General features: G+C 44.1%; 2 protein-coding genes across 9 annotated transcripts in view; one reads left to right on the top strand and one right to left on the bottom strand.

Annotated features, from left to right (window-relative positions):
• The first annotated feature begins 1,243 nt into the window (after nucleotides 1-1,243).
• EPS8 (epidermal growth factor receptor pathway substrate 8) overlaps nucleotides 1,244-15,005 on the top strand; it is a 131,236-nt gene continuing 117,474 nt past the window's right edge. For 4 of the 7 annotated variants that reach the window (XM_004937964.5, XM_004937962.5, XM_040655688.2 and 1 more), the window contains exon 1: nucleotides 1,692-1,881. The gene's annotated coding sequence lies outside the window, so the exon portion shown is untranslated. Of the gene's footprint in view, nucleotides 1,451-1,691; nucleotides 1,882-15,005 lie in introns of those variants that run through there. The other 3 variants (XM_040655696.2, XM_416405.8, XM_040655645.2) reach the window with 1 other exon arrangement.
• On the bottom strand, nucleotides 1,300-2,766 carry LOC124417470 (translation initiation factor IF-2-like). Of its 2 annotated transcripts, none has more exons than XM_046904987.1 (2): nucleotides 1,553-2,766; nucleotides 1,300-1,469 (listed from the first exon to the last, which is right to left on the bottom strand). In XM_046904987.1, exons 1-2 carry the CDS (start codon nucleotides 2,754-2,756, stop codon nucleotides 1,300-1,302), a joined length of 1,374 nt encoding a protein of 457 aa, XP_046760943.1. In that variant the 5' UTR covers nucleotides 2,757-2,766. The 2 variants fall into 2 exon arrangements, with proteins under 2 accessions (XP_046760943.1, XP_046760945.1); XM_046904989.1 differs by having other exon boundaries at nucleotides 1,355-1,446.

Below are 15,005 nucleotides of genomic sequence, written 5' to 3'. Positions count from 1 at the left end.
AACCCCATTATTTCACAGAAGTTTGTTCTCTTCCCTACTTCCTGGACCCTCTGCACCAGGAAGAGGAGCAGGCAGCGATGGTTCTGCCTTCAGTGCCTCTGCAGGTGACTCATGGAGTGGTATGGAGAGCATGGAGCTGCCAAGTCCCATTTCCTGGAATCAAGTGGGAACTGCAGAACACAGCTGCTCTTTCCCTACTTTATACTTCTCTGTGTGGGTTGTTTAGAGAGGACCTGGAATCAGAAAAACTTTGCAGCAGGAAAGACTCATTGCTGTGTTTGGGTAACTGTGCTCAGTCCTGCTGTGGTGTTTGCATGCTTTAGACATTCAAAGATTGATGTTCCTCTTAACTGTGTACTTTGTGAGGAATCACATACAGGTTTTGTAAGTCTTTCAGGATTGCCAATTCCACTGTATCAAGAAACAGGAACCCAACCTCAGAAGTTAGCTTGCTGCCATACACAAAGGGAGGCTCTTTTTACCTGGCATAGAATTAGAACCATAGAATTATTTGAGATGGAAGGGATCCTTAAAGGCCATCTGGTCCAACCCCCCTGCAATGAACAGGGACACCCACAGGTAGATCAGGTTGCTCAGAGCCCCATCCAGCCTGACCTCGGGTGTCTCCAGGGATGGGGCATCCACCACCTCTCTGGGCAACCCCCTCCAGTGCCTCACCACCCTGACTGTAAAATACTTCTTCCTCATATCCAATTTAAGTCTCCCCTCCTTTAGTTTGAAACCACTTAACCCGTGTCCTATCACGACAGACCCTGCTTAAGTGTCTGTCCTCTTCTTTCCTGTAGCTCTTCTTCAGATACTGAAAGGCCACTTTCAGGTCTCCCTGGAGCCTTCCCTTCTCCATGCTGAACAGCCCCAGCTCTCAGCCTGTCCTCGGAAGGGAGGTGTTCCATCCCTGGGATCATTTTTGTGGCCCTCCTCTGGATGTGCTCCAACAGGTCCACCTTTCTTCCATTCTGAAGACTCCACATCTGGATTTAGCATTCCAGACGAGGCCTCATGAGCGCAGAGACCTTGTGAAGGGGGGTTCTTTTTGTCAGTCAGGTGCTGCTGCAGGATTTCTTTTCTAGATTTTCTGTGGACTCACAAAAAGACAGAAACTTTGAATGGGAACTCAGTGAAAAGAGAGATTCTCGAGGAACAGCCTGACTGTAGGAGCGGCAGTACCACGTTACAGAAGCCACCGGCGTAGGCGGCACTTCAGCCCCCTGTCAGCAAGCCCGGAGTGTGTGTGTGCGGGGTTGTTCCACGCACACAGCGACAGCAACGTGTGAGCTGTCAGGGCTTGGGGCACGCGTAGCCAAATGGAAACAGCACCGACAGCGAGGAGATTTCATCCGGGATTGCCGGTGAAGACGGGAGAGTGATCTTCTCGCAGCCGACTCGCCCCGCAGGTGGTGTAGATACACTTCCTTGCTTTGGAGTCTTGGTAGGTTTCGTGCGTGGCTCTGTGGAGATTTTGGTGAACGCTTAGGATGCCTGGAAACAAGCCGCCTACCCCAGGTCGGCTCCGGGGGGCCGCTTTCAGTACCCCGGCATCCTGCGGGCGACCTGCACGCCGCAACAGGAGAACGCAGCTGGCCGACGGCCGAGCTCCGCAACGGTCCTCCGCGGGCCCGCCCCGGCCGCGGGCTGGGGCAGGGGCTGTGGCCGGGGCGGGGCGGGCCGGCAGAGGGAGCTCGGCTCCGTTCCGCTCCGCGGCTGTTCCCGCTGCCCGGCGCCCGCCCGCGCCGCTCCGGCACTTTGTTGGTAGCGCCGAGCCCCGCGCTCGGCCCCGCACCGAGCCCCGCACCGAGCCACGCCGCGCTCTCGCCCACCGGCGCTCCCCGTCCCTCCGCGCGGGTGGAGAACGCCCGCAAGGTAAGGGGGCTGCCGGGGCGGGATTCCCTCGGGTCTCCGCGCCCCGCGGTCACGCCGCGGTCCCGAAATCCCCCCGGGCAGCCGCCCGGCTCCGGAACGCGGAGAGCAGCGCGGCGTTCAGCCACCTGAAGGAGGATGGGGCTGCTCGGGCAGGGGCCGCTGGAAAACTCCCCCGGTGTGTGCGGGGCTCCGCGGCTGGGGACGGCGTTGGGGCTGCAGCCCTTCCGTCTGCGTGTGTGCCGCCGGAGGTGCCGCCGCACCTCGCACCTTGCCCGAGCGCCCAGCGCGGGGCTCCCGTGTCCCCGGCGCTCGTCGCCTCCCTCCCCACCTGCTCCCAGGTGGCCGGGCTGTCTCTCCTGCTCTTGTGTCATTGTTTTCCTCCCTTTAAGCTGGCTTCGCAGTCGGCGTTGCCGGGAGCTGGCGAGGAGCAGCTGGCGGCTGCGATAATCCCGTCGTATGCCCGCGTTTCCCGGGTGCGCTGCCCTGCCGCCTTCCTTCCTTCCCCGTTCCCGCTCGCTGCGAACTTTCCCTGGCGTTCTTCCTCCTCCTGCCCCTCTCCCCGCCATGACGCGCTCTCCTGTGTGCATCGCGCCCGTGCGCTGTGCACCGAGGGTGACCCGGGCACGCGGTGGAGAACAGGTTTTCTGGCATCTCGTTGAATGATTTAAAATGCTCCTGGCCCCCTGTCGCCCCTGTAGGGCCGGGTTATGCTCATGAACAGCAAGACAGCTTCTGCTGAAGCCTTGCCTCGAGCCAGCTGGCAGCGGGGCGGAACAGGTTTTTCGTAAGGATATTGTTTGAGAACCAACACTCACACCCCAAAAGTGTGCTTTGCATTGCCTCGCGGCTCCTGCACCCCTCCGAGGTACGGACATGCAGCAGCGTGACCTTTGGTGGAGTCTGTTTACTTCAAGTGAAGTACTGGAGATAAAAATATTACTCCGCTAGGTTGTGTCTGCTGAAATATTAACCAAATGATGGATCTCAGGTTTCGTTGCAGCGTAGACTGTGTTTTAGCACGGCCTCTCCTTCCTTTTGTCATCAGAAATAGGGTCCTCCTCCCTTCCTGTTAACCATCTTCTCGTTTGTGACTGTGCAATGGCCATGTCAGCTACAAAAATTGCTTACATGGAAGAACCTCAACATGACCACTTTTGTTGTTAGCAACTGGAAATACTGAGTCAGCATTGTGTGAGCAGTCCCCATTCCGCAGAGTACCACTGGAAATTCTGCAAGCAGAGCCCTCTGAGAAGTGGTTGCCTCCTAGACCATCCCTAACGTGGGCTGCTCGCTTCTTTCAGTGAGCGGGGAGGGCTGCAAAAGAGTTCGTGAGGTTCCCAGGACGTGCAGAAGATGCAGCATTTCTCAGCTCGATTCACAGCTCCCGAGTGCAGTGTTATTATTAGCATACGGGTACCTCCAGGTAATGAGATACCGTGCTCAAAGGTCTGCTGGAGCTGAGCGGGGCTGCTTTGTCTGGGGGAGGCTGTGGATATACGACTGGCTTTGGACAACACTTGCATTGTCACATAGTCATAATGGTTGCCGTATTGAGTTTTGCTCTCTTCTAGCTCAGAATAAATGTTTTTGATTGTGCATCATTTTGAAAGCACTCAGAGCATCCCATTAGGTATAATTGGAAGGAGGTAGCAGCCCCACAAGGAAGAACACCCAATAGGTGCTGTCTATTACACAGCGATAATACAGAGCCCAAGATTGATCTAAAGACACTTCTGTTGTGAAATGCACAGCCTGAAAAAACACTTTTCCACTTGGTGACAGCTGAATTCATGAAATACGATTGATTTTCTTTCTGTCCGTATTCTAACTGTGAATGGCAAATCACTCACATTAACTGCTATATATTTTTTTCCCCTGTGGGTGAAAACTTATTAAAACCTAAACATATGAAGTTGAATAATTGGTGCCCTGAGGGTCAAAATAGATCAAATATATAAGAACTTTGCTCTGCAAGTCTTCTGTTGTCTCACTACCATAGCTGAAGTCCGCACAGTGAAAGCTGCACTAATAAAGTGCTTGTTAACTTTGATTTCAGTGTCTAACACTTACTTCTCTTACATTTCTGATTATAATTGCCAAGTCAGCCTTGTCTTCTAGACAGTGAGTGACTGATCAAAGGTGAGAGGTTTCCCTGAGGAAGCAGCACTCGGCCACACCAGGTGGAAAAATGGAGCCTTTGGTTGGTCCATGACCCCTCCAAACTGGAGCACTGCAGAACCTCTCTCTCTTAGAGGGTGGTGACACACTGGAACAGGTTGCCCAAGGAGGCTGTGAATGCCCCATCCCTGGAGGCATCGAAGGCCAGGCTGGATGTGGCTCTGGGCAGCCTGGTCTGGTGGTTGGCGACCCTGTGCATAGCAGAGGGGTTGAAACTGGATGATCTTTGAGGTCCTTTTCGACCCAGACCATTCTATGTCTCTGTGATGATTCTGTAATTCCCTACTTTGTGGCTGGTAGCCAGCAAGTAAAGGCATTTAATTCCTCAGTGCTGTGCAGCTGTTGGTACAGAGAACACAATCCGATCCTGATACCTCTGTTGAAAGAGAATCAGAAAGATTCTTTGCTTGTGAGTGTGTGTCTTCCACATATGGATAGATTTGGTTCTCATACTGCCTTTGAAACCAAGATATCTTCTAGCATTTTTTTTTATTTTTATTTTTTTATTTCACAGCATCTGGTTCTGTGTCCATAGAGTGTCAGGGGTTTCATCATTCTAGTCCTGCGCTGGGTTCCCAGGGGAGCTTGTCAGCACCTCGCAGCTGGATGGCTTTGGGATGATTTGAAGCCTCTGTATTTGCTTTGTGGTTCAGGAAGCAGCCTGATGCCTGAAATACCCCTTTGCCAGAGCTAGGGCAGCACTTACTGAACATGCACTAAAACTGAACATCACTAAAAATACCCCTGGTAACTAAACTAAGAGTATGGCTATAGATATGGAATATTCACGGTACAAAAAAAAAATGTATGAAGAGGCTAATGTGTTGTTTTCAGTGCTAGTTCTCTAGCTTTTTTCAGCATTAAATGCTTTGCGTCAGCAGAAACTAGGATGTTTTCACTGAGATCCACGACTGGTGCCATTTTATCTCAGCTCCACAGTTAGATTCTGCTTCATCCATTGATTTATTCATCCAACACAGGATTTGTACATGTAATGATTTAATCCTGATACCTGGAAATGCCAATTCCAGTCTTGGTTGTCAAGCTGGATGACTGTTGCTGTCTGAATTTTACTTTTTTTTTTTCTTTTTTTTTTTCTGGGAACTTCTGCTGTTACTACAGTCATGAGTACATGACATATACAGAATACAGTCTGCTCCATCTCTCACCATTCTGCATACATATGAACTTACAGACTCAGTCAAGTTTGATCTCAGCGAGACTGCTCAGTCTGCATGTGACAAAGGCTTAGCACAAGTGTCTATAAAGCAGAGCTCTGGATTCACTGAAGCAGCGAGATAAGAGGAGGTGTCTGTTGTAGGGTTTTGTTGTTCTGTATCATAGTGCTTGTTCCCGTGCAACATTACTCAGAAGTTTCTTGGAAAGACCGCGGGGATATGGGAAGAGGCAACCTTTGCATCTGTTTTGTGTCTCTTTCTTTTTCCAATAGCACATTGTGGACTTTGAGAGAATAAAAAATGAGTCAGTTAAAAATGCAAGCATCATTAGCATTAGCTTTTGAGGACTGGGTTTCATTTTGAGCTGCATCACCGAGCTCGCACACACTGACATATGCCTTTGATTTTATTCACTAATGTCATTTGTAGTAACATTTTTCAATATGAGCCAACCCAAGGCCTTGCATTCTACAAGTTGAACACAGTCAGTCCTTTCTTTCCTTCCCTCCTTGTGCCGCTATCTATGCAATTAAAGCTACTCATGCTGTGACTCTCCACGGGAACGAGATCTGATGTGGAAATAGCAAATTACAAATTACTTTGTTTGCATTTATTACCTCTGTCGTTTTCTGAATAGACTCTAGCAATCTTTTGCATTTTGGATGAACGGAGTTAGCAGATGTCTCTAACTTCAAAGGTTCACGATGGGCATTTAAAGTGGGATTTGTACATTTTGCCTTATTTTATGCATTTCTGAAGGGTTTTCAGTTGTGCAGTGTTCTGATGCGTAACGGGCATCTTCATTACTAGCAGTATGACAGCGGGCATTGGTTGCGTTTGTTCCTAAGGCCTCACTCAGGTTGGCATTTCAACCCTGCTTGGAAATTGCTGTATTCTCTAATAAAACTGTGCGTTGTGAAATGATGAACCTGTTTTCCTGGAATGCTGTTAAACCTTTGAGAGTATTTCAGCATCATATTTAGAAAACACTTTTTAAGAACGGTATCTATTCAGCGTAGGTGTTACAGATGTTCAGTAACTTCGGGTAATTTGTGTACACGTTATTTGTCCTTTTTTTCCTCTTTTCCAGAGTGTACCGGTTTTATGTAAGAGGGAGGATTTGTCTTTCAATAATCCAAAATGTTACTATTTATAAACTGTGCAGATTTTGTAGGTTATCGCTGTAGGTAGGGAAACATACAACTTCTTTTAAGCGTCCCTTGGGCACAGAGGAACTGTGTTCAGCTGGCTTAATGGTGAAGCTGCCATAGCTGGATCTTGGGCAGGGAGGTGGAATTTACTGGAACCCCTAAACATTTCAGACTTCACTTACTGCAGGAGTATCACTGTGAGCCTTAATGTCTGTAGCTCAGGATTTTTTTTTTTAATCTGGAAAATAAAGGGATGACTCATGGGGATTTGTGTATTGCTTTGATTTCTGCTCCTGCATGTAAAAGCATTTCTAAGGATTTGGCCAAGTAGTAAAGCTGGCGCTAGGCTTGCTGCTTCTCCCATCAGCACTCCCTTCTCCTTTCCCCTTTGCCTTCCAGAAATTGGCACACCTGCAAAGAGAAGCCGAAAGTCAGATTTTAGCAGCACTTTTTCACTCTTCATTAGTATAGGTCCAGAGCCATTAGGAAAGGGAAACGATACGTAACATACCTCACAGATTAGCTGCTTAAAATTTGATCTAAAAAGCAGGAGAAATACATGAGATTGGGTAGGTCTGTTCTTTAATACTTGCAGATGCAAGGTGTGATACAAGAGTATCTCAGTATATTTTCACTGCAAGTGGAATTCAAAGATATTCTGATTTCTCCACTTAATGCTTGTAGTGGTTTGTCTTCCACGTGAACCTTGGGTTGTGAGCACTTGAGGGGGTTAAGGGGGCTTAGCATCTGAGTGCTCTTCTTGCAGAGATGCACTATGAGATCCTCTCATAGTTCTGATGTACTCTTTCTTCTTCCAGTGTCACCCTTTGGTTTGTTTCATGTAAAATATAATTTGAAGTGATTGGTCTTGAGAAATCATTCTTCTTCTAATTGATAAGGGATTTACCTCGGTGTTTCAGGGAGTAAGATATCTGGTTGATCCAGACATTCAGTACGAGTTCAGTGCCTTTGAGGATCCCAGTGTTCATCACAAAAACACTGTGGGTGTAAAGGTCTATTACACCTAGCACAGGGATACCAGACTTGTGCCAAGTGTCACTCAGTGCATACAACAGCATGACAAGGGCTATGTGATGAAATGTGAGTTTTGTGAGTTGTGTTGTGAGGAGTTTGTGATAATCAAGTTGCATCGAAGTACAGCCCAATGGTCTTCTGTGCCATTTTTAAAATGGAAAAGTCAGCCACTTATAGATAGGCTTCTGAAGTAATTTACAGCCTTGAGCAACATGCTCTGAGAAGCCTGTGAGTACATTGTATTGCCTGCTCTCTGAGAGTTTGGAGGCAGACAGTGTATTTAAATACATATTTTTCTACTTTCATTTTGGTCTTGTCTCAGGCTTGCTTTTCCCATAGTGGGATTACTTATTCTCTTCTCCATGTCTATTGTTATTTATTGCTTTGCAGTCCTTTCACAACCTTAGTGTAGTGTTTCATCTCTTGTATTTCTTCCTCTTCCTGTATTTAGGGACAAAGAATTGTCCAGGGGTCAAGGCAGTGGGCTGCAAGGTAGGGTGGTGCAGTCTGTTCCTACTTCAGCTGCAAATTTCCTTACAGCTAATAAATATGTGCTGACTGCTGTCTCACAGAGGGCACAACAGAGTGAGGAATCTGGACTTTGCACCTAAGTCTCCGATGGTTAAATCGCCTGTGTGATGAGTGTCCTACTCCTGCTGAGAAACAAACAGCTTCTCTGTCGTAGTTACTGTTTCCTTTGCTGTTCCGGTGTTAAAGCAGTGATGCATCTTGAACCTTGCCTTCTGCTTTGGTCCATGGTCTTCCCCCTGCTCAACATGGCCATTGGGTTAGCTCTTAATGTTTTCCTTTCTTTTCTGGTTGCTCAAGCCGTGTTTCTCCACTGTGGTCCATCTTGTTTTTGCACTTTGCTATAACTTTAATCTAATTTATTTCTTCCTGCTTCTTTATACATTCCATAAGCTGCCCCTACCCTTTTTATTTTGCTTTTCAGTTGTTCATCGTGCATCATGTTCAGCTTCACACATACACTTCCTACCACTCCTTACTACAAAGCCATTCCTTTCCCACAAACCATCTTTTCCCCCTCGTGTATATTTGTGTCATCAGTCATTAGTCTATTCCAGTGTCTTCTGAAATGCATTTCAAATCCATTGATCTCAGTGGGATAGTTTATATTCAAAATTGCATGTATAATTAAGTCTTTATAAGATATGGCTTTAAAAGTAATGTGTTCTTTAATACGTTACTGCTTTTGTCTAGTTATTTTAAGTTCACTTCAAGCTGCTTGGGAGCTCAAGACCTGAATAAGAGGTGTTGAAGTGTGTGTAGGCATTTGTTTTCTGTGTGTGAGTGAGGTGTCTAATGCATACACCAAAAATCTGTTCAATCAATGTCTCATTGAATATGAATGTAAGATGTACTTAGAAGTGCCTTCCCTAAGCTGTGGTGTTTGTTCATTTCTACTATGAGTTTAGTAGACTGAAGTCTTCTTCTTATGTTAAAATCGGATGTTGACATGTGAGGAAAAAGATAAGTTCATCTGTTTCTTAAATTGTGACAGTGCAGAATACAGCTGCTTTGGGGGAGTTGCTTTTGAAGTGAGTTGCTTTTGGGGACCGATCTTGGCCGTCACTGAAGTTGCAGTTCTGTGCAGTTTATCAACAATTTGAGTCTTCAGAGAGAGTTTGTCTTCCAGGCTGGGGATTGGGCAGGTGTGGTGGTGCTACTGGCCTGTTTAGTTCAGTGCTTTGTGCTCCACAGTGGCAAGTAGCTTTGAGCAGCTGGCAGCAGTGAAATACATCTTCCCTTCAAAAGTGCTTTCTTAGTCTTTTTGGAGGAGGTGGCTGTGCTGAGCACGAAGGATTATGTCTCATCACATTCTTCGAGAATTTTAAGTAGTACTTTTGTAAGTCAGAAAGTTCTTTTTGTCCACAGAAATGCTCATGCCCCTTCCTAACATTTGTCTCAAGATCTTGGTGTTGGAGACAGCACTTTTGTCTTTCTGCCTCAGTTTTCTTATTTATAAAACTGAAAATGTAACTGTCTCTCTGGGGATCTGGGAGACTTAATTAGCAAATGTTTATACAGCCTTTGAAGATGTAAAGCACCATCTAAATGCTAACTATTATTATTATTACCACCAGCTGCTTCGTAGTAATTGCAGTAATAAAAGTGTCAATGCTAGTGGTTGTATTAGTGGTGCTGTAGCTGTAGTTTTGTATCATTATTGGGATCCTGAGAGTTATTCCATTTCCGTTGTACTGTGCAGGAAATGAGCAATTCAAAACACTTGACAAAGTAGCCCACCCCAAAGTTAGTGTGTAGGGCACCACTTCGCATATTTCCTTTTTCAGTCAAGTTTGCATTCCGGAACACATTTTTCATGAAACCTTGCAATTTTTCCCCACGCTGTGACATTATCTCTTCACGCTGTATATGGTGTTCCTCTTGCAGGGAAACAAGCTGAAGAATGGGCACTGAGGTTAGTAAAAGTGATGGTGCAGATGCTGCTGAGGTACAGATTGTAGGAGAGCTGAGATGGGAGAAGCTGGGCTTCCAGCTGTGGAATCTTGGTAAAGGGCTTCTTTGAAAAGAGAGGAGAGGAGAAAAGTTCAAGCCTGTAACTGAGAAAGATCGATGCCTGTTGTGCAGTGTGACAGTGTTTGCCAATCCTAGTGCTGACTGGGGGATCTGTGCTCTGCCGTGCTCAGCTGATTAGAAATGAGCCAGCAGCAGTGGCGTTCATGACGTTTGTATGTAAAAGAAGGGATCTTTTATAGATGATTGATATCTGGTAGTATAGGAAAAGAGAAATGGTATAAATCACAATTAGCCTTTAGAGGTTTTTTTAGGTTTACTTTTGTAAAACATCCATGACTTAATGCTGAGCTATTTTTATTAATGTACTTGTGCTTATCTCACATAACCAGATTGGTAAAAGAGGATATGAGCACTTTTTAAGCCTCTGACTTATAAATTGTGAGGAAGAGAAAAGAAGATTGATTCCAACAGGCTTGAAGGTAGATTCATTTTTCTTCTAGTTAGTAAAATGAGAGAGGGGAAAAATTAAACTGAAGCCTTGGAGGGCCAATCAGTTTCAACTGGGTGGAAAATTATTAGGTATTGCTCTAATGCATAGTTTAATTGTAAAGCTTGAATCTAAAAGAAAGCAAATGCAGGGGAGTTCTGTTTTGCTGAAGTGATGATAAAATCTCCCAGTCACTTCTGCCTGAAGGAATAAAGACAAGAAAAAAATAGAATAATAGCAAAAAAACACTGAGGGGGAACAATTATTCTTCTATCATATCTTGAAGATCCAAGTGGGTTACTTGGTTGCATTATAGGAAGAATCTCGTGCTGCTGGAATGCTGGTAGGGTTGGTTGTGCTTGGTGCTTTGAAGAAAACATCTCTGTTCTTTTTACTATAAACATTTAAGATAAGATGGAAACGTTTGAAAAAAACACAGCACATTCTGTGAACTCTTTCAGCATTCTTAATTGCTGACTATGAGGTCTTAATTTATATTGTTCCTACATATTTTGGGTGCTTTTAATGAGTTCGACTTCACCTAGTAGGGCCATCAAGCTCTGTAATAAGTGACCGATTACTAGTTGTATTTTAGTATACAACACAATGCTTATTGAAATTGCTAGAGATGTTTCCCAGTAGCTTCCATATCAGCTCCAATTATGAAGATCTGAATGAGTGAACACATTAAAGAGAGCATATCAATCTGGATGATGGGCAGCATCACTTCGTAGCGGCTGTGCTACAAGAAGTCCTAAACCAGAAATGAAGCAGAGCACGGAACTGATTTGGACTTTTCTGGTTCTGTGTAAACACATTTTTAGACAACTTTGAACACCTTTAAAAAACAAGAAGAAAAGGCACTAACCTTTACAGCTGCAAAGTCCTTCTACATAGAAGTTGTTCTTTATTGTGTGAGACTGTTGACTTCCCATTTTGAACAAAATTCTGTTCTGTTTTGTTTCTTTTTTCTGAGGGCTGCAGGAAAAAGTAACTATTTCATGCTCCTTGCATACAGTAGTACAGCAGTTTGATGGGAATTTCTTTTTCTATTATCCTAGATCGTAACATATAGTAGAATAATAGCTGTCTTTTGAAGTACAGAAAACTTGCCTAAGGGGCCGTCATTTTAAAGTCTAATATGAAATTCTTTTTTAATAAGGTTCATTCCTTGCACTATTTGAGTGCAAGGAAATATATGTATTGAAGCCTTGCTAATCCTTCATTTGCACAAAGTTTTTGGCTCGTTCCTTAACTGTCAAGGAATTAATGGTGTGCTTCAGTGTAAGATCGTGTATTGCTAGACTGCAATTATAAGAGATTTTGTGCTGCTTTTGATGGTGCTTAATGAATTATCTTAATACATGAAATGAAATCACCACTGTCAAAACATATGCAAAAGCAAAGCAATCTGATTCTTGCATTTCCTCATGAAATCAAGTGATTTCCAGTGGACTTAGAGGCCATCCATACAAATTGGTGAGCCTTGCTGTGTTATGCTGTACTTGTGACCAGTTGAACAGCCGTGTGGTTGGTGATGACAGCACCTTCCTCCTGTACTTCTTGTTTGGCCTTCCACTTGGAAATTGCACAAAAACGTAGTGTATGATTTGGTTCACTTAATGAATTCAGGTCATTCATCCTGAACCGGGACAGTGACCTCTGGCCATTACTGCATGGGAACAGGCTTTGAATGAAGTCACTTGGAGCAGGTCCTACAGCAGACATGTCAAGACAGAGGAGATATGCCCAAGCTGATTTTACCTGTGCTCCTCCAGTGGAAGAAACAGGCTAAGTCGTGTGGGATGCTGTGGTCTCTGTGCTTATGGCTGAGGACAGAGGTCCTTACAGCCATAGCGAAACCATATCTTGTGCCTGCACCTGGTCTGGTGTCTGCACTGTCTGCATACCATCCATCTGCATGCCTTCCTGCAGTTCTGCTCCTGGCTGATGCAGACTGTATAGGAGATAGTATGTGTTGTTTACATTTCAGGCAGAGGGAGCCAGCAGGATGAAATTACAGTTTCAGAGTATCTGCCTATTTGTATTGTGATAGCTTGTCCAGATCTTAGCCAGTGAATGAAGGCTTATTGTACCAGGCACACAATTTCAAGAGAATTTTATTATTTAAACATAATATATATTTTTAAGTCATATAATCTATAAAACCTGTTTAAGGCCACGGCAGATCATTACATCATTTGGTTTGACCTTCAGAGTATATGAGGGAGGAGATCTTCTGCCCTTCTGTTTCTGGTAGGAAAATATAAACCAAGATTTCTTGTCCTTCCTCTTTGTCCGGGATAGGCACATCAGTTTAAACTGGCTGCCTCTGGTACATGTTGGCTTTTCTCACTAAGTACATTAATGAATTTCTAGTGGTTCTGTGCTGGAATTGTGTGAATGCCAGAGCGTGGTACTATCCCCTTGGTACTGTTGTTTGTATTCATATATATTTTTGGCACGTGGCAAATGCACTACAAATTTACTCCTCTGCATGTAGGCCTTTCCCCAAAACCTCCTAGGCTAAAAGCAGATGATGCTGGAGCCTGTCCTTTCTTTTCATGCTTCACTGTGTAAATTGTATAAGCTTGAATCGCTTTCTGAACCATTACATAAACTTCTATGCGTAGCCATTTTTGGCTCACGTGGCTGACCGAGACATTTGGTTGGAAAACATTTTTGAAGAGTGAAAGGCTATATTGCCCTGTGGGAAGTACTGTGGAAGTGTCGATGGGGGTTCCTGTTTATCTCCACCTTGGCAGATTTGATCAAGTCTGGGCCTTTCTACCCCCTGAACTTTGGAGATGGTGTTGTATGGTGACGTGGATGTCCAGATGCACGCTGTCCTACTACTCCCAATAATGCCAGCAGTGATATTTTTTCTCCATAGTCATATGTTCTTTATGGTTGCTATTGTACAAGATTCACAGATGTTACTTCAGGCTGTTTAGTAAATTGAATCCACAATGACTGCATTGGAATGTCACAACTGATGCAAGTACCGCTTGGTCTTAAAGTCTCCTTCACAGATTTTTAGTGCAATGACTTCTTTAGGATGTACAGAAAAGTGCATTGGAATTTTGGATACGATCTTGCTCTTTATGTGTTCACTTCTTGCCTGCCCAGCATGGGACTCTCCTGCCAGTAATGAGGAAATGTTCTGAGGCAGTGCTGTTGCCATGATGACTTATAGAAATAGAGGAGTCTTCCAGATATTCCCCTGTGATAGACACATGCCTTCAGGAATCAAATGACTTTAAACTGACACAGATCTGGAGCTTGGAATTATTTTGTTGAACAAAAATGATTTTTCATAGGTGTTGGGCTGGTGGTGTTGCACTCACTGATTATAAACTATGTGTGACTAACATTCTTGGTCTAAATTGCACTCTTCACCCTGGACACATTACACCTCTAGAGAAATGTTTTGGCTGAAAAAAAACATTGCAGGGCCTTTGCCCTCTCTTGCTTTTTATCATTTACATCTTTAGGACCATTTGTGTGTACATTCTGCGCAAACAGTTTGCCAGTTTCTGTCCAGTATTACAAAAGATGCCTATATATCTTTTTTCATCTGTAGTGTCTTTCCCAGGGAAAAAAATAACATCTGGTTATCTGTATATGCCTTCAGCTGTTAATAATTCCCAGAAAATATTACAGTTCATGTACTGTGAATCTGATAAACTGTAGGGCCTGGTGTACAGTAGAATCCAAATGTTCGCAGCTTAGCAAAAAGTCTTTTCCCCCTCATTCGTTGGATGTAACAAGCGGAAATCTTTTTGTTTAAAGCTGACTGAGAATTGCCTAAAACCTACCTTGACCAGTTTGAATGTATTCTTCAGTCCTATTGGAAATGGTTCCTGATGAATCTTGATAATGGTCCTTGTTGAAGGAGTTGTCCTCAATTGCAGGGGAGAGGGGTTAATTTATGGTCAAAGTACTGATCTATAAATATTTGTTCCACTGACTGTAATGGGGTAACTTATCTTTCTACTTGCTCTTAAAATGCTCTCAAATATTAAAAAATAAAAACAAACAACAAAAAACCCCCAAAACAACAACAAAACCCCAAAACCCTGGCTCTTGTTTTATTTATAGAATCTTGGATCATATGGAAACAATTCGAAAGAATTTGTCACATTTATTTATTTATTTATTTATTTATCTGTCATTTTAGTATGGGTAGTGACTCCTGTTTGAAATGCATGTTATTTAAATGAGCATGTTTTCATGAGAACTGGGCTGGGCAATGTCTAACTCCAGATAGAAAAGCAAACAAACGAAGAAAAACCCTGTGTTTATCTGAGATGAGAGTTTGAGAGAAAGGATCTAAAACTACCTAATTGTCTCCTTTATTTCTCTTTAATATTCTTTAAAGTCCTTCTGCAGACCTCAGGTATTACTCCATCTCATTGGTGTGCCACTGTAGTATAAACATACCATCTTCTGACTGTATAGTGAAGAAGGGTTAAAATTGATGTGATACGCTGGTTCACATAGGCTGATTCTGATTTTACTCTGTTCAGCTGTAGATTTTGGAAGAGAGGTGGAAATTCAAAGATTGATGTGAGTGTTAATCGACAAATAACA

Source organism: Gallus gallus, chromosome 1 (genome assembly GCF_016699485.2).
Source record: "Gallus gallus isolate bGalGal1 chromosome 1, bGalGal1.mat.broiler.GRCg7b, whole genome shotgun sequence".
NCBI classification, from domain to species: domain Eukaryota; kingdom Metazoa; phylum Chordata; class Aves; order Galliformes; family Phasianidae; genus Gallus; species Gallus gallus.
Note: the sequence above shows the minus strand (reverse complement) of the source record. Positions and strands in the feature narration are given on the sequence as shown.